The sequence below is a fragment of the Pithys albifrons genome, chromosome 3 (assembly GCF_047495875.1).
Source record: "Pithys albifrons albifrons isolate INPA30051 chromosome 3, PitAlb_v1, whole genome shotgun sequence".
Classification (NCBI taxonomy): domain Eukaryota; kingdom Metazoa; phylum Chordata; class Aves; order Passeriformes; family Thamnophilidae; genus Pithys; species Pithys albifrons.
Genome location: NC_092460.1, coordinates 55,754,842 through 55,780,260, shown reverse-complemented (window position 1 = coordinate 55,780,260; position 25,419 = coordinate 55,754,842). Strand labels below are relative to the sequence as shown.

The window sequence follows — 25,419 nt, the reverse complement described above, 5'->3', positions numbered from 1 at the left end:
TAAATACTTTTCCTAGTGTAACTTCCATGCATGCAGTCACTGATAAGGTCTTGTGTGAAGAGGAGAGAGGGGAAGTGGTCTGAAGGACTTGCTGTCACTGGGGAAGGCTGCGAATGGATGAGGAAGTGAGAGAGCACATAAACTTTCTCAGATGTTGTTTGCTGCCTTTGTACTTTGTATTCCTGCTTTTAAGTAGGAGATAATGATAGTGTTACAGGGTTAATAAGTGAGCTTTCCCAGTTAAGGTGCAGCAGTTTTGTTAGCTGAGAAGTGGCTGAATGTTCCCTTTAAAACCATCAGAGAGGATCCTGCAGTGAAATTGCAGAGATAAAGTCCAAGGACTGTCCTTCTTGCTGGACAGGGAAACAGTTTTGTTTGGCATTTTAATCTGAGATTTGTACTGGGAACTAAAACTGTTTTTTGAAGAGACTTAGGTGAGCCTTCCTGGGCTGGGGAAGCAAGCCAGCTTTGCACGTTTTCTCTTGGAAGAACAGGATTTAACAGGAGGCTAAAGAGGAAGTACTCAGCTTTTCTTCTCTCACTAACACCACTTCACATGCACTGCAATGAGATGTAGGACCTGTGAGCATACAGACAGGGAACCAAGTGTTTCCTCCTTACTGTGGAAGAACATTTCTGCCTAAAGGATTGCAGGTTTCATTTCTAAATGGAATAAATTCTGATATGAGTTTTCAAAAACATTTGCATGTTTGCTCATTGCAGTTACATTCTGAGCCTTATAGTATTTTGTTTGTATTCTGTTTTGCCCCTTTACCCAGTTCTGCAATAGCAGTACATTTAAACCTACCTGTCCAGAGCAAAGCATTAAAATGCAACCAAAAAGAGTGTGATAGATATGGAACCACAGCTGCAGACACTTAGTGTCCAGATTTTTTAAGCTGTGCAGATACTTGAAGATGCAGTGATACATCTGTTAGGAAGTTCAATTCTCAAGTCAGCAACAGGGCACAAACAAGGATATAGGCGCTCTGCATGAGAATCTCTCAGGATTTGGAGTTCAGTTCTAAACCAATAAAGCAGGATACAGACAGGCTCCTAAAAATCAGGAGACGCTTCACAGGGCTTCTTCTAAACACACTATTATTCAGGGCAGATGAAGGGGAAAGAACCTAGGCACAGAGAAAGAAGAATGGACAGGAGAGATTTTTTTAACTTCAGACCATTTGCAACCAGAAAAAAAAAAGGACAACCAAGAAACATTTAGGTTTTGAATTGTATTACAGCTGTTCCTTGGCAGGGTCCCATGCCTTTTTTAAAAAAGCCACAGACCTTGCAAGCACCCAGCTCCCTGCTGTTAGCCCTCTCTGCCAGAAAGGGTGAGAAATTGAACAGAGATAGGCTACTGAACTACATACTCAAGTGGAGGAATTGAAGGAAAGATGCTTCTAAAAGCATTGGTCAAGTATGAGCTGAGGAGCTGTGCTGTTTTGTGCTGTGCTTATATTGGAGTACTAAGAAATAAAACTGCCTTGAAAGAGCCTTGGATGTGTCCTGGAGCCTTTTCTCAGGCTGAGGAAGCAAGGCTGCTTTCTTACAGGCAGGCAAGCAGCTGCACCCCTCAGCAGATAATTTGCTCAATGGCTGCTGAAGAAGTGCACTGCACAGCTGAGTGTTAGCATTCCACTGAAGTGCTTCATTTGGAATAGAAAAGCTACACAGTGCCAGCCTGACATGGGGAAGTTCTCGATGGTGTATCTCCTCTGGAAAACCAGGGCAGAGTTCTTCATGTGGCAGTCTTGGTGTTTCAGTATTCTTTTGAATAGTCACTGTTAATTTCAAAAAAGGCATTTGGGCTGTTGAATTCTTTGCTGAAATGTTTGCACTTTTAGATAGGAATAAATTATCTAATTCACCTGTTCAGCCAACAGCCTTTTATTAAAAATGAAACAAAGCCACGTGGTGGAAGGTTCTTTAAAGTGTTCAACGGCTCTATGAGTTAAAAGAAGGGTGTTAAAAGAAGTGGGAGGGCTGTAAAAGACTAAAGCTGAGACAGGGAAACCAATTTCTTAATAAGACCTTGTGGCTGTGGTATTATTAGTCACACTTTGTGAGAGATAAGGAAGATATTAAAAGCATGTGACATATGGGCATTTTTGTCAGCAGAAAAGGACACGAGCCCTCACTAGAAAGTGAGCAGTGCAGATGTTGGCTAGAGGAGACTCTCATGGATCAGAGACAGACTGAGTGCCATGTACTGCAGCATCAACACCACAACCCTTCCTTTGTTTAGTGCCCTTCTAGCCTACATTGAACTCCCATAGCATTTTCCGTGCCAGTTGGTTTACTGTTCTATAAGCTTTTCATGGGTAACTGTTCTGGCTGCTGCAGAAGCATCATGCTATCAATCTGATTTTTCCTGTTTATTTTATATCATAGTCTGGGAGACAGGGGAGTAGTTTAAGGCAGTTTTGTTGCACTGTATATCTTGGTGTTGACACTATGTAAATTGTCTAACTTGTACCAATCAAAAAGTTATTTTGTTTTTTTCAGACTGTCTAATAAATGGAAATATGATCTGTTCAGATGCATAGCTGAATAGAGCTGAATAGAACAGGGTAATGAATAAGAGCCCTTGAATATCCCAGATTATTGTTTCGTATTTCTTAGAAAATAAGATATTATCACATTTCTTGATTAAACCACATCTCATTTATTCTCTGCTGTGGTTATTAATAGCTTTAGTAAATAATTCATTGTTTGAAATTAATTTTCAAGAAAACTGCAAATCTGAAAAGCCATCTGCAAATGCTGTCTTCAAATGTTGTTATTTCTGTCACTGCATGAGTTAAAATACGTTTTTTACATTTGTTCCTATGTTCCAAGCTACTTCCTGTACAAGTAGTTGCAGGTGCTTGCCACCTCCTCCTCAGGTAGCCTTTAACAATTCTTGCAACCCATGTTAAAACTTTTTAGAAGAGCACTGTGACCTTGTCTTGCTAATCACTAATTTCTAGTGCATGAAGTCTCACCTCTAGATATAAACTAGGTTGAACAATGTGTCCTGCAATTTTCTCCTGAATTTTTCCCTAATTTAATTGTATTATTGTTTCCTTTGCAAAGTGAGAGAGCTTAGAAAAGGGCCTCATGATATTTTCTTGGTGTTTCCATATAGCCTCCTGTGATTTCTCTCATATATTTTCTGACCTTTTCTAATTTTACAGTACTCTGATGCTTTTTTAGTTCTACATTCTGTGTCTAAATGCAATGCTTGTGACTGTCCGCATCTGATTAATGGTTTCTAAAGCCAGGGATTGTGCTTGTCAGACAGGTTAAATCTGAAACTTCAGCTGAAGAGGGATGACTTAATAATAATTGGCTTTCCTAGCTCTCCATCAATTGCTTCATCACTTAAGATTAACGTCTGCAGGAAATCGTATCAGCGAAACCGTCTGGCTCTCATGGTTTAGAGGCTTGTATGCATTTAAATATTCCTTTCCATCTGACCACTTCTTTGAGTTGTAAAGTGTTCTTATTATCCTAACATTGTGGGCACTTTCAGTTAAGGAGTCCATAAATGACTTGTATTCCACCTACTTAAGGGGTGACTGCTCTCTTTGAACAGTCCTGTCACCCTACAGTGAGCTGAGCCAGGAGGGGAGGATTCTCGCATGCTAATGACTGAATAGGCTGCACATTCCTGTGCAACCTGTGTGAGAGCCTGTGCTGTAAAGAAAAGGCAGTAGAGAAATAGACAGTTTCTCTTGATAGTATGAAAGGAATAGAAAATAAAGGAGAAGCAGGAACATGAATATTGCAGTGTAGGAATAATGTTAGGAAGAAAGGATCAACTAAAGGAATGAATGCTTCCAAGGATGTAGAGCCAAATCAACATCAGTTAAAGTGCGAGGAGCTACTCCAGCAGATCAGTTTAAAGACTAGAAGAGGCAAAGGCTGTTTGAAATGAGTTTTCCAAGGACAAAATACAGTTAGTCCCTGTCCACATTTTTCTTCTACAATATCAGGACCTCAGGGCAATCAAAGTCAAGGACAGGACTGCTGTCTGTTCAGTTGGTCTGTGGACCTAACCAAGCATGACTCCCTCATTGCTGTGCCAATATATTTTTTACTAATTTTCCACATGAAATCCCAACCTGAGGCATAGTGTCCAGTCTGCTTCTCCTTCTGCAGACACCACTCCCACATATCCTCCTCTTCCATTCCGTGTGTCCTTTCTACGGACTCATTTTCCTGACAATTAAACATCTCGGTGTCCTAATTAAGTTATTCTCTGTTGCTTCAGGTACATCCTAGTCTTTCTTAAATCCTGATATTCATAGTTTTGAAACCCTGTTTTAATACTCCTTTTGCTTCCTTGGAAACAGTAAAGTCAATTTATGTCTCCTTGTACTACTGTTTTTCACTACCGGTGTGTTGTAATTTCCATTCTTGCTGGGTAACAGGCAGAAACTGCCATTCTACAACTATTAATAACTAACCATTTTTCTAAGAAAAGAGAAAAGCTGTCCCTGCAACAACGTGGACAGAATTTCTTTCCTTCACATGACAGCAGAGCAAAAAAAATGTTTTACTTGCTTCCTGTTTTAGTGATCACTCCTTCACCAAGTCACACCTTCAGTGTTCTCATTTCAGTCATAAGATAAATATTATATGAGAAACATCCAACAACCAGAATGGTTCAAGTATGTTTATTTTCCTATGCCGCTTGCAGTCAAGTGCTGGCACCTAAAACACTTGTTTTAATTCTGTCCCAAGACATCTCCAGCAGAACGTCTGTATCCATGTAGCTGAACAGTGATTTTGCTGCACAGAGGAAACTGTGCACTGTGCACAGAGGGAACTGTGGCACTAGAAATGTTTGCTTTTATTCTCAGCACTAGCAATTCTGTGCTCGTTGCTTTCCCCCTGCCTCCTCGCAGTTAATCTGCCTGACCTGATCAGAAATATGATCTGACAAGAAGCAGTGCCTGATATGGCCACCCAGTCTCATTGGCACCTCCCTGGCCTGTCTCAGCTAGTGTGTAGCCTAGCAGATGAGTAGTGACCCAGCTAAGAGTACTTGTGAGCTAAAGGGCATGGGTGCTGTAACTGGACAGTTTGTGTGGATGTTCCAACTGGAGTAATGTCTAATAGAATACAAAACACCTTTCTATGCAGACGTGGACCACTTTGAATTCTGCTTGCTGCAACATGCTTTCTCTTTCCACTGCTTCTGCTCTGTGCTGTCTCCAGAGACTTGGCTGTATGCAGACACTGACACTTTCAAGGGAGGTGCATTTTTTATGATATAAGGCACTCAGCATAATCTGCTGGTGTAAATATGCATTTTAACACTGTTTCCTATCCACTCAAAATTGATCATGCTTACCATGACTTACTCAGCAGCCTTATCAGATCTCTTGTCACTTAACCATATTGCTGTTAAGACATTCATTTTACATAAAAGATCTGCTTATTTTAGAACATGCATTGTAATTTTTCCATGTCTCCTGTCTTTTTCTGGTAATTCACTGAAATAAATTTGCACTAAAGCAGAAGTCAAAATACACTTTTGGAAATATATAGCTATATATATATCTGATTTTTTGAACATGAAGAATTCTAAATGCTGTATTGTGTAATTCCTTCAAATAATCTTTATTTGAAATAGCTTTAATAATAAATATGCTGAAAAATCTCTCCTGTGCTGAAAATCTGTCAGGAGTTTTTAGGTTTTCTATGCCAGGTGTTTCCTGTAAGTCAGAATAACCTGTGTTTCTTTCCCCAGACAGTGAACATTATCTTTGAAAAAGTCCCAGAAAATGAGAGTGGAGATGGCTGTCAGACTATACAAGTTAATGTTCTGGACTGTGACACCATAGGCCAAGCCAAGGAGAAGAGCCTTCAGGCTTTCTTCAACAAGAATGGCTTTCTGTATGGTCTTCAGCTGGATGAAATTGGTCTTGGTAAGAGAATGTCACTGTGTTACATTTTCATGGAGTACACTGGTCTGTCTGGAGGTTTTTGTTAGGAATTTTTACCTTTTCTTTTAGAGTTCAAACAGAACATAGCCTTTGTGAAGAATTTTAAGGCAAATACTAGATCATTTATGCTATCAGTTAGTTCTGCAAGGACTTCAGCATTGCAGCTAACAAGCACATGTTATTTATTAAACATGTATAATTTCTATATTCCTTTTCTGGGCTAAGTAAGGTGGCTGGCCCATCTGCTAAGTACAGCTCAGAAATATTGTGAGCAAATAAGGTGACACATGATTATCAAGTACTTTAGTGCCTACCTACTGTTCCTCCTTCCCTCCTTCCCTCCTTCCCTCCTTCCCTCCTTCCCTCCTTCCCTCCTTCCCTTCTTCCCTCCTTCCTTCCTTCCCTCCTTCCCTCCTTCCCTCCTTCCTTCCCTCCCTCCTTCCTTCCCTCCTTCCCTCCTTCCCTCCTTCCCTCCTTCCCTCCCTCCCTCCTTCCCTCCCTCCCTCCTTCCTTCCTTCCCTCCTTCCCTCCCTCCTTCCCTCCTTCCCTCCTTCCCTCCTTCCTTCCTTCCTTCCTTCCCTCCTTCCCTCCTTCCTTCCTTCCTTCCCTCCCTCCCTCCCTCCCTCCCTCCCTCCCTCCCTCCCTCCCTCCCTCCCTCCCTTCCTTCCTTCCTTCCTTCCTTCCTTCCTTCCTTCCTTCCTTCCTTCCTTCCTTCCTTCCTTCCTTCCTTCCTTCCTTCCTTCCTTCCTTCCTTCCTTCCTTCCTTCCTTCCTTCCTTCCTTCCTTCCTTCCTTCCTTCCTTCCTTCCTTCCTTCCTTCCTCCCTTCCTCCCTTCCTCCCTTCCTCCCTTCCTCCCTTCCTCCCTTCCTCCCTTCCTCCCTCCCTCCCTCCCTCCCTCCCTCCCTCCCTCCCTCCCTCCCTCCCTCCCTTCCTTCCCTCCCTCCTTCCCTCCCTCCTTCCCTCCCTCCTTCCCTCCCTCCTTCCCTCCTTCCCTCCTTCCTTCCCTCCCTCCTTCCCTCCCTCCTTCCCTCCCTCCTTCCCTCCCTCCTTCCCTCCCTCCTTCCCTCCCTCCTTCCTTCCTTCCTTCCTTCCTTCCTTCCTTCCTTCCTTCCTTCCTTCCTTCCTTCCTTCCTTCCTTCCTTCCTTCCTTCCTTCCTTCCTTCCTTCCTTCCTTCCTTCCTTCCTTCCTTCCTTCCTTCCTTCCTTCCTTCCTTCCTTCCTTCCTTCCTTCCTTCCTTCCTTCCTTCCTTCCTTCCTTCCTTCCTTCCTTCCTTCCTTCCTTCCTTCCTTCCTTCCTTCCTTCCTTCCTTCCTTCCTTCCTTCCTCCCTCCCTCCCTCCCTCCCTCCCTCCCTCCCTCCCTCCCTCCCTCCCTTCCCCTTGATCAGAAATGCTTTCAAATATAGCTTATTTACAGTCAGATTACGTTTGTGTAGTAGTTTGCATGTGGCTCACCTGAATAAGGTCATTCAGCAAATGAGTCAAACCACCTTTCCTTGTTGGGTTTTCAAGAGCCCAAGGTCAGATAAAAGTCTGTAGTTGCCACCATATACTTCCCACGTGCCCTAGTAGGAAATCTAGCGTTGTTGGCATTTGTCACCTCCTGGTCTTACTCCGTAAAATCTTGATATTTCCTCACCTTCTCAGACTCTGTGTTGGCAAATGTTTACAATTTGCTTTCATATCTGATGTCTGTATACATCACCAGTGCCTGACCACCCTTCACAAGTACCATGTCAATCTTGTACAGCTCACTTCAGTGATCTCTTAGAAGTGGCTTGTGGAACCTTTCTTCTAGTCCCAGTGTATCCATAACACCAGGGCATGCTTCTTCAGTGGAATAGCTCAATTAGGTGAAAGAACCTCCAAAAACTCTGCCTTGGGCAGCACAAAGTGAAGCACCAAAAGCTCGCAGTAATGGAAGCGACACAGACTGTCACCTGAGAAAAGGAATCAGTGGTGGCAAAACCACTTCCATGTGACCTGGCACAAGGACAGAGAGAAGCAGCTCAGTTGGGAGTCACTGGTCCAAAAATAATTAGGTATTGTTTTTCTTTACATATATCTGTAGAGCGAGAATGCCATTGGGATGTAATTGTTTTCTGTTGCTGTCATACTGCAGAGCTTGTGTCTGAGGAGCAGCAAAGAGAATTGTTAGATATTGATGGTTCCTCAGAGGTGATGGAGGATGGGATAAGGAAGCTAAATACCATCGGTCATTATGAGGTAAGCACAGAAGCCATACCAATGAGTTGAGGAGCAGTTTCTCCATAACTCTTCAGATGTAATCTGTACAGAAGAATCTTGATTGATCAAAATCTTGAAGAGATAGCTGAGCATCCTTAACAGAAAGAATTGTATGACACACAATGTTTTTACCAGTGAGTCATGTTTTCTGTTACTTTTCAGAGGTTTGCTTGTTGCAGGGCTGCTTGGTTCAAGCAGACCAGGTAAACTGTTACTTCTGTTGAGCATTTCCCTTAAAACAGCATCTGATTTTCAGCTATGAGCATTGCCTTTAATCTCTTCATGTCCCTGCTGTTGTGGTTTTGTTGCTCCATGAGCAATTGTTTGCCTTATCCCACCTCATATTTTGATTATCTAAACAGACAGTAGTGATACTTGTGAAATCTCATTGAGAGTCAAAATAAAATGGACTGATGAGTTTGCTCTCTTTTCTCTTGAGACCTCCTGTGTCAGTTGATTTCCCTTTTTCCCTTTGTTTTGCTTCCATCTGCTGTTGCCATTTATACCATAAGTTTTCCCTCTGCTTCCAATTGCACCTTCAAAACAGTCATTTGTAATGCTGCAGTAATCTGTCCATCATTGCAACAACACTCAAGGCTGTCTGGTGGCAGAGCCCTTCTGAGTGTAGCACATGGCAAAAGTGTAGCAAGCAGATTACCTCTCTAAGGAGTTTCCAGTGACACCAGTTAAAATGGAGGGTGGGAGGCTGTACAATGTGCAGCAGATGATTGGCCTCAGGTGATATGGAAGTTCACATGTGATGGTTACAGACAGATTTCGGAAATGGGGGTTATCATGCTGAGCACTCTTAGAGATCTTTCTTCATGCCTCATTGTTGAATTTGAAAGTTTGGCTCTTAATGTGATGTTAAATTTTTATTTATTTAGAAGTTTTGCTGCTGTAGGTCTGTGCCATGCAACAGCGTGGTGCTGAGGGACCTGAGCCAGCACGGAACATGTTGCTGTCTGCGTGAGCAAATACAGAGCCATCCATAAGGAAAAAAGGACTCTTAGCAGGACTTTGTGGCCTGGGCAAAGCACAGGGCTGCTTAGATCTGCAGCAGCATTCAGATCTCATTCAGAGGCACTTTACAGATTTCTGTAGGCGTTTGTAGCTCTGCTTACCTCACACAAGTCAGCGGTGAACCCAGATGTCCTGAGTCACCATCCACTGGCTTAAATACAACTTCTCCTGTGCCTGTCTTGAACCTTGTCTATAGATAAACCTCCTCCACTCCACTTGTAGAGGTTTTGTACAAATTAGGGCATTATAGTGTTGCATTTTGAGTCTATGCAGCAAAGGTCAACATAGATTGGAATCTGATGTTTGAACTTCTGTCTAATGTGGCTTTACCTTCCTTCTTTACCACAGGCAGCTATTGCAAGTGCTCGCTGATTGTACCCTGAGCTCATGACACAGTGTGGGTCATGGGTGTCACACCTCATGGCAAATAAGTCTGCTCTGTTGGTCACTGTCATCCCCTGCTATCTTTGCCCCAGCCCTTGTTTTCAGCTGAGGTTTCTGCAGGCAGGTGCAAGTTAGGAGACCCAGTTGTTTTTACAAAGCTGTAACTACACTAATTATAGCTTAGCAGCTGCCTTAGAAAATTGTGCTGGATATTTCTGTGGGATATTTTAGTTCATTTTTTCTGACACTGACAAAATAGTGTATGTTTTAGGCAGAAGCTCAGTGACCTTTCAGGCAGTGAGTTAGTGGCAAGTATTAGCCATTAAAAATATCTAGTTTATTTTCTTGTATTCATATGAATGCAAAAGGGAATGTAAAGGCATCTAGTTAGCAGGAAAAAGGAACATTGCATATATAGTGTAAGGAACATTGCTTGAGAAATTCCAACTTACATTTCAATGGTGCCTAGAGTTCTGTGGCAAGCCTGAATTTTTCTTCTTGTTTGCCAGCCTTAAATGCTAGAAAGTAATCAGATGTTTGAAACTGAGAAGTACCATCAAATTTAAGATACTGGAGCATGAGGGTTGTATTATGAAGGTCCCAGAGTCACCAATCATTCTTGAAAAAGCAGACTTAGTTTCTACACTGATTTTTAAAATATGCAAGAAGGGGATGTTTGCACTTTTGTGTAGTGTTTGTGAAAAGAAAAGAATCCACTGTACTGTTAGACTTTCACGTGTCTCTGACCTGTGTCCTCTTTTGCTCTCATTTTTGGCTCCTAGTAGAGTTATTGATGTGATTATTTATGATGTCTGCACTATTGATTCCATGAGAGTAACCACAAGTCATGACAAGAAAGTTGCTGATTATCTTGACATCCTATTCACCATGCAAGAAGAGAGCTAGAAAATCACTTTCAGATCTCCTGTCCAGTCACAGATCTCCAATTTCTCAACCTGTAGCAGCATCACATGTTCCAGGAGCAGGCAGAGTCCCAGAGGGCAAATCTGAATGTGTGACCCAGGGAGCTGACTGGCAAGAACTGGATGGTAGTGAGGACAGGAGAGCTGAAGAACAAGCAAGAGGCATAGACCCACACTACTACATCTTCTGTTTTGTAAAGTAGCTGTATTCGATGTTATGTGGGATCTGGAGTGATCTCCCTTCTCCTGGTTTGTCCCCCTCAGTAATGCACTTGAAAAAACAAAGATGTTTTAAGTTGTCAATGGGAGCAGCCCACCATGAAAAGTGATTTAGACAGCAGGACACAAAAATAAGGGCTTTTTAATTTTTTTTTTGTTGTTTAATGGGATCACAAGGAAAGAAACAGCAAGTAAGGCTGCTGCAGTAATGATAAAGAAAGGAAAGCATAGTCCACTCAATGCTAAAAGCATAATTTGTTCCCAAACCAAAACCTAAACTGGGGGCTTTGGTCATGGCTGCACTGCAGCAATGCTTCTGGTTCCTGGAGGAAAGCATGGGTCTCCCCCTCAGTTCTGCCCGTCTCCCTCAGGACAGGAGCCAACAGCACTGAGCTGCTCTCCCACTTCTTGGAGAGGGAATGAAGGCAGCATATTGCCCACACAGCTCTGAGAAGGGGGTAAGCTGCTGTGTAGCCCTGTTCCTGTTTATCTATCTTCAGAGCCAAGTAGGACGACTCCCTGGGTGTCTGTTTCACCTCCCAAGCTAGTTTTAGAGCATATTGCCACTTGTAGTGTGGTTTTCAAGTGCCCTGTGTTACCTGAAGGAGGCCTGAAACTCTGTATGATAAATGGAATCCCTGCAAAAAATCATACATATAAAATAGATTGCATTTACTTTCCAGGAGCAAATGTAAGTGCAGATTTTTTGGCATAAGACACAGCTTTTGATAGAGTATCTTAATGTTTAAACTGGTTTCTCACACCAGGCTGGCTGCCAAGGTTTAAAAAACACTTAAATTATTTTGGCAGAGATCCCTTTCTAGAACTGGACAGTTGTTTTTGTAATTACAGAGGCAAGTGTACTAGCTCTTGGCAAGACTCAACATTTGACAGCAGAGCAGTGGTGTACTTCTCAGTGGGAGCTGTTTTTTAGTTACTCTTTGACAATAAAAGCATGGCTTGCCAGTTTGTTTTAAAGATAATACTTTACATCCTGGCAGCACTATAAATTCAGGGAAGGAGGAGGTAGATTTTTCCTAGAAATCCCACAGTGGTAAGATACTGATCTTGATCTTATGGTGTATAAATATTTTGCTCAGTTTGAAAATACTTCTTGGGAGCACCAGGCCAGACCTTCAACATGGGCCCTCCATAGGACATGGGGAGAACAGACTGAGCTGAGGGAAGTGGGACCAGAAGAGAATTTATCTTTGTATTCATCTCCCTGCCTCACCTTCCCATAAGATCCTATTGCATTGGAGCCAGAGAATTTAGCCTGAACAATCTATGGAAAGATGGGTGCCAGAAACACCACAAAGCAGTACATGAAAATGAAAATGCCCAAATATGGACTGAACCAGAAAAATCAAAGAAAGGGAAAGGTCTTCGAGGTTGGTTCATTGGAAGAGGTGCCTTCCCACCTTGCCAGATAAGGCTAACAGCCTGCAGCTGCTGCCCATGCCTGAAAGCCCAGCCCTGGTTGCCTGCTCAAAGCCAAGCACATTGCAGGGGGAACGAAGGAGGCTGGCACGTTCCTGTGCTGCCACGGACTGAAGGACAGAGGAAATGAAACTACGAGTTTCATGAATTCTAGACTTGTTTCAGCATGATATATTTGTTTTTGCTTTCAGATTTCAAATGGAGCAACCATAAAAGTCTTTAAAAAGAAGGCAAATATCCGATCAGGTAACAGAGGAACTGCAACCTATTTAAACTTGTGTAGAGAATGACTGGGAATGCAGAGAGCTGAGCTGTGACAGGTTGTATCTTGGTCAACAGGAGGTCAGAAAATTTGGTACTTTGATATACTTGAGCCAAATTAAGAGTCACGTTACCCTGACTTTGGGCCTCTGGCAGACACAGTTGGCCTAGAAGGCATGGAGGAGGACAGAAGGACTTACAGTCCTCAGCAAATTATTACATAGAGATACAGGCTTATAGGCAGGAAAAGAGGACAGGGAAGCCCAGATGACTCAAAGTGCTGACTGTTGACACTAGCACAGAGAATGTCCTTTTCTCTGTTGCCCAGATTTGAATATCACAGACATAGTGGTGCACTGTCCAGAGACAGACAAAAGATTGGTAATTTTCCTTATCTTCTTGACTGTGTTTCTGAAAACTTTGGCTTGGCTGTCTCAACAGCAGGTCAGGAGTTAAAGGGAGCTTGTAAGGGGGTCTGTTCATCTCACCTGCCATTGTGATGCAAGTTGCTCCCACCCAGCTGGTGGCTCAGGGGAGAACTTTCTGTAGCCCCTGGAAGAAACGCTCCTAACATGTGCTTACCTTCAGCAACCAAAGTTAGGAGAAAAGTGCATCTGACTGAGATAGCACTGCCTTCTCCCTCAGCAAGAACAGGGTTGTCTGTTCTCAGCCATTGCATTCAAGCCTGACCTCAGCCCACCTGCACTGAGTACTCTTGGAGACTAAACCAATGCAATCATCTCAACTGCTGTCTCTTGTCCTCCTTTCAGAGGAGCTGTGACTGCTGCCAGCTTTCCCCAGCAGCAGCAGGAATGATGCCCTAGCTTAGTGGTCAGAGCTACACGTTGGCACTGGGGAGGTACACAGAGCCTGTACATTTCTCAGAGGCTTCCCCCACACTGGAGGCAGGAAGGGATGGCACTGAGTCTGCTTGGCTGGCATCATGCTGGGCAGCCGGCTCCAGTGCCCAGCAGAACTCACAGGCCTGTGTTTCATTAATGCCTGTTTGCTCTCTGCTTTCTGTTGTTCAGATGTGGACTACTCGGATGAGCACTGTCATTTGGTGAGTCAAGTCATTACACTGCTAAGTGGTAGATTTAATACTGAGCTGTATTTGTATCTGTGTAATTGCTCTAATCTCTTCATGACAGATTTTACCAGACTCGGAAGCAAACAAAGATGTGAAGGGAGCAGGTCACAAAGGAAAGCAAAAATTCAAAGTGAAAGAAATGTATCTCACAAAGCTTCTGTCAACCAAGGTAAACTGTAAAGGCTTTATTTTGGGGGAGGGCTAATGTTGGGCTTGGCTAGTTTGGCATAACAGAAATAAAAATTAAAGCAGAAATTATGCAGACTTCCCCTGTGTATATATCAAATGTTAAATGAAAAGGTAGCATATGAAAATCACTGTGCTAACTATGGATTGTGACCATTTGCAAAGACACATTTAAGGTTTTCTATTACTAGCATTCTAAAATTGTTACACTCTCTATCTCCTCAGTAAGTACAACGTTTTTCTCAGGTTAAAGAAAAAAGGTAATTACTGAGCTTACGGAAAGGGAGTTTTACCACTGAGTCCCATAGAGCAAGAATGATCTCTGGAGAGAGCTTTCAGTCAATAATCTCTCCACTCTCCTCTAGAGTTTGCCTAGCTTAGAGAAACTTCCAGAGCCTGAGTTTCACAAAATACTGCCCATGAAATTAAATAACCAGGGTTTCAAAGTAAGGATCCAAAATAACTAGATTAATTGTAAAAATGTGGTACTTAGGATTTATAATACAATCACCTAATTTATACAATGTGCATTCCTTAGGAATAAGCCCAGCTTACTCCCTCTGGTAAAATCATCTTGTTTCTGACTTAATGCAAAAACAATGATTATAAAACTCTTTGCAACAGCATATTGCTTAAAATATTAATCAGTGCACAACACTGAGAGCTGTGCAATACAAGAAGCCTGAATGCCTTCTTGCATTTAAAAATCTATCAATCATTATTTAATTAGGTTGTTGATAACATTTGAAGTAATTTGGGACACCACCAAAAGTGAGAGTGAAGACTGGTCATTTCTCATTAGCTGTGAAAGCTAACATGAGCCCTCAGGAACTGCTGGAGTAAACCAGTAATGTCTTATGGTGGAAGACTGAAGTACACAAGAAAAGATCAGGCTTTTAGGAAACAGTCCTTTTGCAGGGCTTTGAATTAATCGTCTCCAAAATGGGACACTGCTCTGAACAGCAGGGCTGAGATATCCTTCTCTCTGTAATCCCACCTATGATACACTGCACATGAAAGGAAATTGCATCGCACCGTGTCCCTCTCCCTCTCTCTCTCAGCCATTCATGCACACACACAATTGCAGACCTTACCACTTGAAATTAACTGGCCAGTAGTGCATCAAGACCCTGGGATGTGCTTAAATCCTTCTTGTTGAGAGAAGATTGGGATGAACTGAGCTTCAGAACAGAAGTGAAGAAAAAAGGCACAAAACAGTGTTTGACTTTGTTTGCTTCTTCTTATGAATACTCTTTGATTATGTCAGTGATTCCATCATCAACCAAGCCCTTGCTTTTGTGAGCCAAATAGCTTCACTTCTGTATCAGAAATACCCAGTTTTCAGTTCTTCTCTCTAGCATTAGTGTCTTTCTATACCACCCAAAGCTGTTAACCTAGAATTAGATCAAGTGCCAGAGCCGCTTGGCTGTGAAATGTTGAGGAGCACATGTGTTCAGCATGTTTTGCAGATGGCACCATGAAGACCAGTGTCCTAGGAAGCTGGTTGAACTGCTTTTCCTCACCTCCCTCTTACTTCCAGTCACAAGTTCCAAATGCCTTTAGTAACAGTGCCAACAACATCCCAAGAGTTGATGTTGCCTTTGCTGGTCAATTGATGCCTTGCACATAAAATTTATCACAAGGTTCACCACAATTCTTCTGTTGGTAGAGCAATAGAATGTGTGACATTTGAAAGCAGCTCATTGTGGTGTATTACAGTTTCATTTTTGTTACTGACTGTCTCATTTTCCAATAGCTTACGGCCTTGATGTTTGCCACAAGCAGTGTGTGTTGTCTTGGGGCATGCTCAGCTCTCTGAGATAAAATATCCTATTCTTTTTTTGTGCAATAACGACAAAATGTTCATTGTGTTACTTTTCAGGTTGCAATTCATTCCGTTGTTGAAAAGCTCTTCAGGAGCATTTGGAGCTTACCCAACAATAAAGCACCTGTTGCCATCAAGTACTTTTTTGACTTTCTGGATGCCCAGGCTGAGAGCAAAAAAATTACTGACCCTGATGTGGTCCACATTTGGAAGACCAACAGGTAGATCTATGGGATATGCACAGGGGCACATGTGCTTTCTGAAAACGTGCTTGCAAGGATGGAGTGGGTCATCTGTAATCAGAAGAATACAATTTGGCGTGTCTGGGAATAAGATATGGTTTGGCTTTGTGGATCACAGTAATTTTAGTGTATTGATTTGATACTGTCAAAAACCATCATAGCTTCTAGGCCTTACAAGTCTGCATACTGACTTCACACTCAGAAGTAGCTAAGAGCATTATTTGAAGATGGGTGCCTGACTGAGGAGTTCAGTCTGTAGCCTTTATTCCTGATCCCTTTTTTAAACATGAATAAGAAGCCCAGAAATGTGCTTTTTTGCATGAGTGCAAGTGCAGTTTTAAAGCAGTTGTGTTCCCTGAGTGGTTAAAGATGCTTATTCTTTCTCTGTCTAGTCTTCCTCTTCGCTTCTGGGTGAACATTCTGAAGAATCCCCAATTTGTCTTTGATATTAAGAAGACTTCACATATAGACGGCTGTTTGTCTGTAATTGCACAGGCTTTCATGGATGCCTTTTCTCTAGCAGAACAGACCCTGGGGAAGGTAATGCTGCCCTTCCAGTCTTCTGCTAATTTCTCAACCAATGTCTTTTTCAGCAGTATAACGATTCAGGTGATGAAGTTCTGGATCTGCTGACATTTGGGGCAAAACGGGCATTAAGCAGGGTTTCTGTTCCTCGCTGGTCTGTCACCTGAGGCTTTGAAGAATTCACAAGTACACAGATACAGCTATGAGACTGCCATATTTATAATTAACTGCTGCTTGTCTTCTCTGCAGTTCATTTCTGCACAGTATGTTTGCACAATATGTGGAAAAAAGTGGAAACTGTAAGATTTTAATGATGTTTCAAAGGATTTTTAAACAAAGGTCTTAAGAGTACTAACATTATTTGAGAAGTAGTTCAGGTTTTTGTCTGCCATACACCCATGTGCAGGAAACAAACACTGTAAGTTATTAAACCTGTAAGAGTATTTGAAAGAGCTCTGACGTTTGAAACAGTTCCTCCCACATGTATTAGCTACTCCCTTTTTTATATGGAAAATTATTTGTTGGAGTAACAAGTACAGATATCTTAAATTCAGAAACTCTTTAGTACAGCATCTAGAACTCTGGGCATCAGAAATATGTAGTTTTCCTCCAGGTTATTTTCCTTTTCTTTGGACCAAAGCAGGAAGCAGTTGTTCAAGCTCATACTACCAAAAAAAAACATTAGAGACTTTTTAGCATAAAAAAAATTAGATAACAATGGATTAATTTCCTATGAGATCTGGTCCAGCTGCTCATCTGTTAAAGGTAAATAGCAAATAATGTGCTTATTTGTCATATTTTAGGATTGAAGTATCATAAATTGAAGCTAACACATCACTTCCTTGATAAAAAACTGCAAATGAGCATGATGGTTAGATTTTTGTGCTTGACATACGTTGTGAAGTATTGTTGATACAAGAGCCCCCATTAGCCATTTGAAAAGGGATGCTGAATCCTGATTAAGTGTTGCACTGCAGTAAACATCTCTTGAACTTTTAGTACTAAAATGTGTTTACTTTCATGATTTTTTTAGCCTTCTATCTTAAAACATCCTTTAGCCATATGGAAAACAAACATTTAAATCACTTTATCATACAGTGGAAACAGTAGTGACAAGATATCTATCACATGTCGTTTATTCCCCAGAATTTAAACCAGAGCAGTGACAGGAAACTACCAACCCCCAGTTTTACAGTCTGAAAATATGGTTTCCAGGTGGGGCTTTGGCTCCTACTACTAATATCAGCACTTATTTCTCCAAATGAGCCTAGAACTCCCAGATATGTCAGTGCTGACCTGGCTTGTTGAAGTCTTGGGGTAAAAATCCCCTTTGGCTGTGCATGTCTGGCAGTCGGTTCTCCATGGTCTCGAACCCCTGAGGGAGAGGAGTAGTAGGGACCAAAGAGATTTAGGGGAACCTCTGCCAGGACAGGGTCTAGCAAGACTTCTAGCAAGACTGTCTGGTGTGTTACTATAGGGGAACTTCAAGCAGTACTGCTAAATCCTGTATATAAATAGTGTATTGGCCTCAGGCCTCTTAGTTCAGCTTTCACAATCTTTCAGGTCTGGGGAGATATAAAGAGGAAGTGAGAAAGAAAAATGTGTCTGAGGAACAAATGGTCATCCCTTCTGATGCCAATAGAAATAATTCTATGGCAACTGTCACAATGCACTATTATTAAGATCCTGCCTTGGTTTTTAATCTTTGTTTCATAACGTTGGTTCTGTGCATATAACCACCGCAAAGAAAAAATGAGTCACACAAATACAATTAGATGCAATTAACTGTGTGGAGGTGGAACCCTAGGAAATCTGTGCTGTGGAAAGCGACAAGGCTTCTCATTTTTTCTTTTAAGGAAGCACCAACAAATAAACTTCTCTATGCTAAGGACATTCCACTCTATAAGAAAGAGGTGAAAGCATACTACAAAGCCATCAGGGATCTGCCTCCATTGACCACAGCAGAGGTTGAAGAATTTCTAGCTCAGGAATCTAAGGTATGGTTGAGAAGCAACTACTTCATTTGTTTTCATGTTAAGATTTTTTAAAAAGGAGAACTATCTGACCAGAACTATTTTCTGTTTTAGAAACATGAAAATGAGTTTAATGAGAAAGTGGCCTTGTTTGAAATCTACAGATACATAGTGAAATACTATGATGAGGTAAGCACATCTGGTTTTGCTGCTTAAGCCCTTGACATTAACTTACTAGCTTGGGCTTGAAAGTGGGGCTTGTCAAAGTAACCAAGGACTGGCCTGATGTGTGACCTCTTGGGTGCCCCTCCAGAGACAGGCCCTCCATAGCGCTGCTGCTTCCACTGAGCTGTGTGGGGCCAGAGTAGTGCAGCCCCCACCTCTCTGAGGCATCACAGGCCAAAGGTTTGTAAGTGCACCTTTACTGTCACTGCTGTATTTCACAGAGACACTAGAAACAAAATTCTCCCTACAGTTTTGAGGAAGTTCCTGTATAGTCTAGGCTTCTTGTTTCACTGTGTTTACTGTCTCTGCAAATGCCTGTCACAACTCCTGTGCATGCGCTCCATTTCCCCAGAGATTCAGAAATTGGATTAGACTGTAGCACCAGGGCTCTCAATTTAACATTCAGTACAAACACCTCTGCAGAGCACACTCAGCCTTACAGAAAGAGGTGTCTGCTCCTTTCCCATCATTGCCCTCTTAATACTCTGTTCTAATAGCCTTTCTCTTAAAGAGAGGCAGTTATAGCTTCCAGTCCCTAATATTACTAACAAAAGAAATCTTTTCTCAGCTGAAAGCACTTAGTCACAGGCTACCTCTAAGCTGCTTTCTAAGAAAATCCCTGCACTCCTCTTTGCATGATAGGATTCTCCACTCTATTTTGCTTGGCATCCTTAACAGAGGCTGCAAGGAGTATGCTTGTGCCTGTGCAGGGACTCAGATAAGAGCCAGCTGGGGTGTGTTGCCTGAAGGCCTCCTTACCACTTCCAGCAGGTTGTCTGGGTCTCCCAGCAACCAGGCCTTTCTCTCTTTCATCCCCAACAGCACAGCATCAGCACTTGCTGTAATCATCCAGCTCTCAGTCACCTGTTAGCTGGCTTGCCACTTCTGATCTCTAACATCTCAAATTATCTGGATTCAGCATCAAATATTTGCCTTTTAAGAGAAGCTTGGGATGATACTCAGAATGGCATCACACTTTATTAAGCTCATTAAAATTGTCGATACAGGAAAATTCAATGTAGTTTCTAGTCTTAGTGCCCATTTTTGCTTTTTTGCAGCTCATACTGGCTAAATTTAACCCATCCTTAGATGGAAATCCTCCCTCTGCTCTCCTCCCTCTGGCTTTTGAATGAGAGCAGCTAAACCTCCTTCATTGTTTGCTGAGTTCTATCCCATTGTAGAGTTGCCAGCAAAGAGTTTTCAGACAGCACTAGTTCCTATCACTTGGGCTGTGGCCAAGTAGGTGAGTTAGAGGAAGAGAAGCAGTTTATTGCCCTGAGTTTATAGGGCAGAGGAAGAGAAATAAAATATCATTTGCAAATTTTCTCTAGGATAAAACTAGAATACTGGCCTTGCCTCACACTTTGAGAGATGAGCATGTGATGGATTTGTTTTTGTTTTTTCTGCTTGGCTCAGTCATTCTTTTGTGGAAGTGTTGCAAATCCTGTGATCAGAATGACTTGAAAGGAAAACTACCAAAATAAAGTGTTAAAGTCAGAAACAAATGTTTACAGATAAGCCAGGCATTCAGATGGATTTTTTCTGCCAGTAGTTGTAAGAATACAGAAAAGCAGGCTTTAAAAAACAGTGAGTAAAACAAGCATTAAAAAATTATTCTCTCTTTTGCTAATTGTTAACAGATTGTCAGCAAACTCGAGCGAGAACGGGGTTTTGAAGAAGTCCAGAAGCAGCTCCAGCAAGTAAAAGCCTTATTTGATGAAAAGAAAAAATGCAAATGGCTTTGAGCAGAGCACTGACTCACAGCATCACTGTGGGGAATTTTAAATTAGTGCTACTGCTCCTGAAACTGTTTAGACTGATTATATGTACAGGGTTTGAAGCATTTGGACACTCTTCTCCACTCTGACCATTCCAAGTAATATCTACATTTGGGAATGAAGTATGGGCAGGGTTACATATTGAAACATGGGCATGTGAAAGTGAATCTAGTGTTGGCAGGGCCAGCATTTTTAGGTACTTGAAAACACATAACCCTTTGGTTCAAAATTACTGCCCAGGTAAGCTTTCTGCTTACTTTAAAACGAGGTCGTAGGAGATGTGCAAAATACACTGTAAGTTCAGAGTTGCCCATGTGAACTTGCAAGTTGCTTAGCTCTTTTTTGAAGAGGGAAAGCTGATGTTTCGCCACATCCTTTCAGCAGCTTGGCAAACTGTGAGGGTGAGCTCCGGCTTCAGAATACGGGTCAGCTGCAGTTTCCTTCCTTCCAGTCAAATGTTCACTGGTTCCTGTTCAGAAAAAAAAAACAACAACAAACATGAAAGTAACAACAAAAACCTGGCACCAAAGTGACACTTCAGATAAGTGTGTTTAGCAGAAAAAGCGGATCTGAGGTTTGAAGGCCAAATGCCACGTGGCAGGACTTATCTTCCTTAGGTTAGAAATTCTGTGTACGAAGTGAAGCCAGCCACAGAGGGGAAGAGGCGGGGAGAGGCTTTCAGAGAAAGGTGCTTGGCAGACCTGTCTGTGTTTACATTTCTACCTTTTCATCCTTAAATAAGCTGCTAAACACTTGTGAGCAGCTTCATAGGTGAAACTGCACTGCATCAAAACATTTGTGGTTTGATGAAGTAGGTGCCCATGGCTGCACTTTGGTGCATAAACCTGTACTCAGGTGCATGTTTGGCCCATGCACCAGTGCTGACAGTCCTGGCCAGGCTTCTGTCTGTGTACAAGGGCCTCACAAATCTAAAGCCAGCTTGTGGGGGTTTTTTCAGGTCAAAGAAAGTTGGTTTGATACTATGGAAGAACAGGAGGACTGGTGTAATCTCTGACTGTATGAGAAACTGATACTAATGTGCTAGCTGGGGTTGGGGTGGGGAGGGGTAACTGTCTGCCTTAGTCTGGCTGGGCTTTTTAAGGCTTGGCCATTTTAAAAGGAAGGCGTCCATTACATTTGCATCAGTGGCTAGAGTCAGCCCATCTGGAAAGCAGGCACATGGCTGTGCTGCTGGGATGAGGCTGGCACAGTGGCTGCTGAACAAAACCGTGGAGGAGCAGCTGTGGCTCCAGCTCTGCTGCTGCACCAGCACAGTCCTACTCTCTGCTACAGGGCTGAAATGCTTTGTCACCGTGGACTCTGCTTCAGTCACAGGAGGCTTGTGCTGAGGCTATCACGTGCTCTTAGATTTGAGGTAAGACATTGATGACACAAGAGATAACGTTTCCATACATTTCTGGAAGAATCCACCACTGGAGGTGAGTGGCGTAGTGGGGTGGGCCACAGGAGGAGGAAGAGCTGTCACCTGCCTTGGCAGGGTGGCCCAAGGTTGGTATAAGAAGGCAGTGCTGGGGCTGTGAGCAGCCAGAGATGGCTCACAGGCAGCAGAGCGCTCAGATGGTTCCTGCCCTGTGCTGCTGTGTTGGAGCAGCCCTGCAGCTGCAGGCCAGCACTGCCACCACTGTCTGGTGTGGGCACAAAGGCTAGAGCAGCTGGGTACCAAGCACAATCCCATGGCACATGGCTGGCCAGCACCAGCGCACGCTAACCAGGCTCTGGCAGAAGCAGGGCTGGCTGTTAACATGGAAAAAAGCAAACACCAAAACACATTGCCTGCTGGCCTGCCCCCTCCCTACTATGTGATTGCACAAGTTGTACCTCTTGCATACCAGAGAGGGCAGCCACCAACCAACCCATACTGTGATGGCTTTTTTTTTTAATTCAAGTCTTACTCTCGCTATTAAGTTTACACTTTATACTTGATGGAATGTATGGCTTTGTTCAGGAAACTGCACTACAGTGTTGCAGTACTTTCAGCAGTTCTCTGCCTGGCACAATGTATTTTGATAAGTTCAATTTTAATTGGAATAAAAGCCCACCCAACCATAACCTATGTGGCCCTCTGTCCTAAAAGAGTGGACCATGGCTTGACTAGCACTTAAGCTTGGAATACCTGTATGAAAGGGCTTGATTTTTATTAATCTAACACTTTAAAGCAACATCAAATAAATAAAAAAGCACAGTAATTAATACTGAAGGAGAGGCATGAGCAGATTACTCTTTCCAGTCAGACAGTTCCCTTCCACTTCAGGTGTTTGCTGGCAATGCATTTCAAATAAACTGTGATAGTTTTGTTCAACAGTAACCTTCTGTACAGGCAGAAAAACAAAGTCCAACATTTCTGCTCAAAAAGCTGTAAAATATAATGTTTGCGTGGGTCTGATCCTGTGAGCTTCACTATATGTGTTTATATTGATGAGGAATTGAAAATCAGTCCTATTCTGTATTTGTACTACTGCTTGTTTGCTACAATAGCTTTAATGATTTCTAGAGATTGAGTATGTTTTGAAGCAGGCCCTGTAGCTTTGCCTACAGCCTGGAATAGGATTATTGCCTTTTATTCAAGCCTCCTAAACAGCGTCACGTTAGTAAACCATTTTTAAGTCATGCTGGGACTTTGTAACCCGTCAAGTGGATCTCACGAAGTGATGTGAAGTATAATTAAGTGATTGTGGCTCTTTTGGTAGGTTTGGGTCAGCACACAAAACATTGGCACACCTTCCGTATCTGCCATTTGCTGTTATGTTACACGGACAAAAAGAACCACCTCCGACTAAAGCTGTATTATGGCAACCCAACAGTTCTAATTACATTCTCAGAAATGAAAGCAAACTTCTCTTCCACTTACTTTCACGTTTACAGGCAAACTGTTACAGCAAACAGCATATTTTCTAACACTAGCTTACAGAGCATTATTTTGCAGTCATCTAGTTTGAAGTCAATCTTACTAATGTGTAAAGTAATTCCTGTTGTACAGAAGTTAACCTGTTGTTTAAAATTAATGGTTTAAAAAACGTGCAAATGACAAATACATGTTGGTGTTTGTATGGGTTTATCTAGAATAAAAGCATTTGGAGGTTAGTTTGACTGTGTACTTTCAAATGGTTAAAAGAAGGCAAGCATAGGTGGTAACGATCTGAGGTCATGCAAAGAACGGAGTGGCATCAGAAGGGAAGCATTGCTGCTGCAGCCCCAGCTCTGCAAGGGTCTAGGGCAGCACCATGCAGGGCAGCACAGCACAGCACATTTCCATCATGCTGAAATTGGGAAGTACAGGAAAAGGAATGTACAATATAGCATCAGTCACAGTGATGCTGGGGAGGGGAAGTGCTGACCTCAAACACAGCAGCTGCTGAGCAGTGACCTGCAGAGCCTGGATGGAGGGGATTCCCAGCTGCCTTCCCACCGGTGGAAAGCAGCAGCAGGCCAGGGGACAGGCTGGTGATGCAGTGCCTGCCACACCTCCACACAGCCTTTAGGAGCTGCACTACAACTGCACTACTTAAAGGCTCTGAGGCTGATGATACTTTTGAAAAGCTAAGAATGCTAAAAAGTAGGATAACCTAATAACCATTCTTTCAGGAGAAGGAGCTGCAGGGGCTGGAAATTAGCTCTTGCACAAAAAGCCCGAGACCAGGTGGGAAAAGGAACCCACAAACCCAGCGGTGACCATCCTTCTTCCTCTTTCCCTTACCCTTCTTCCGCCCTCCAAGTCTTCCCTAGGTTATATAAACTGCCCTCTGTGCCCCTTGACATTAGAGTGCACCTTGTTGAGGCCCACACATCCAGAGGCAGAGACTGACACAAGGCTTTGAGAGCTCACTCCTTGCAACCGTACCATGCTTGGAGACGCTGGTGACCATCTCATTTCGCAAAGCTGGCTGAGGCACAGTTACTGTGCACAAATTAATCCTGCAGGAGACAGCAGTCGCTTCTGTTACTTCCAACAGTTACACTGTTTTCCTCAGACAAGTTTTAACAAAGTCCACAAGAAATCAGTGTGGTTTAGGAATTGTACTTCCAAATTTAGTGTTCCCACTGAAACACTCCAAACCTTGCACTGTTTACTCACTCCCTGGCCCTGCTTTCCCCCTACCCTATAACAGCATGGAGAGGAGAATTGGAGGCACAAAAGGTAAAGACTATGTGTCAAGATAAGAACAATTTACTGGAAGCAGCAAAGGGATAAGAAAGTGAACAGCAACAATTTTAATAACAGAGCATACAAAGGAGGGGAAAGATTCCCACAGGATGGCTCGCTCCATGGAGCCTGGCAAACACCCGGCCACACTGTCAGCCTATGGGACCTGGAATGGACGCCTTCCTCTGGCCCCAGAAAATGACGTGAGGTGGTACAGAATAACCTCCATGTCCTAACCATGCCCCATTCCTGCCTAGTGCACAAGTTAACCCTGTCCCAGCTGGAGCCAGGACAAACCCTTATACTTCTGCACTGTATGGAAAATCAAAAAAGCAGCCTCTGGAGAGAAAAGCTGAGTCAATGCCAATGTCACCATATGCAACGTAGTAATTCACTGTCCATTCCTACAGTCTAATAGCAATACCCTAATATGAGAAATTGCACAGTATATTCTTACTGTCCCATACTTCTGCTGCAGTATTTTGAAACACATTAAAAAATCAAAACCAAATAAAAGGAAACAAAAAACCCCCAAACAAAACAAAAAAAAATAAACCCAGATAAAACAATTCCTACAATTCCAGGAAAGTTATCACTATCTGTTAAAAAAAAACAACAAAAAACAAACAAAACAAAACCCAAACCAACAAACAAAAGATCCTTTACAAGTTTCTGTCACTGAACTGATAATGAATGAAAAAGAAATTTTTAAATAAATACAATCAGTCTTGAATAAATAGTTAAGTAAACAAATTAGTGTAGCAACAAATGCAAATTTACATTTTCATATTGTGAAGACAATTTGATATACTTATCTCTGCTATATAATATAAAAAAAACAATCATTGCCTATTTCTATTATAAAAATACAAGAGGCACATTGTCAAGGCCAACAAATAAAAGTTTTCAGAACTTTAAAAATCTCATCTTTATGCACATGGGAACATCAAAATAACAACCTAGATGTGGAGTACAG

General features: G+C 42.5%; 1 protein-coding gene across 1 annotated transcript in view; it reads left to right on the top strand.

Moving 5' to 3' along the window:
- PLXNC1 (plexin C1) overlaps positions 1-23,543 on the top strand; it is a 71,404-nt gene extending 47,861 nt beyond the window's left edge. The window contains exons 22-31 of the mRNA XM_071552082.1: positions 5,747-5,924; positions 8,063-8,166; positions 12,368-12,422; positions 13,469-13,500; positions 13,589-13,696; positions 15,596-15,759; positions 16,173-16,320; positions 18,162-18,302; positions 18,393-18,467; positions 20,144-23,543. Of these exons, the coding sequence (XP_071408183.1) occupies positions 5,747-5,924; positions 8,063-8,166; positions 12,368-12,422; positions 13,469-13,500; positions 13,589-13,696; positions 15,596-15,759; positions 16,173-16,320; positions 18,162-18,302; positions 18,393-18,467; positions 20,144-20,248 (1,110 nt within the window). The 3' untranslated portion in view covers positions 20,249-23,543. The remainder of the gene's footprint in view (positions 1-5,746; positions 5,925-8,062; positions 8,167-12,367; positions 12,423-13,468; positions 13,501-13,588; positions 13,697-15,595; positions 15,760-16,172; positions 16,321-18,161; positions 18,303-18,392; positions 18,468-20,143) is intronic.
- Positions 23,544-25,419: the final 1,876 nt, after the last annotated feature.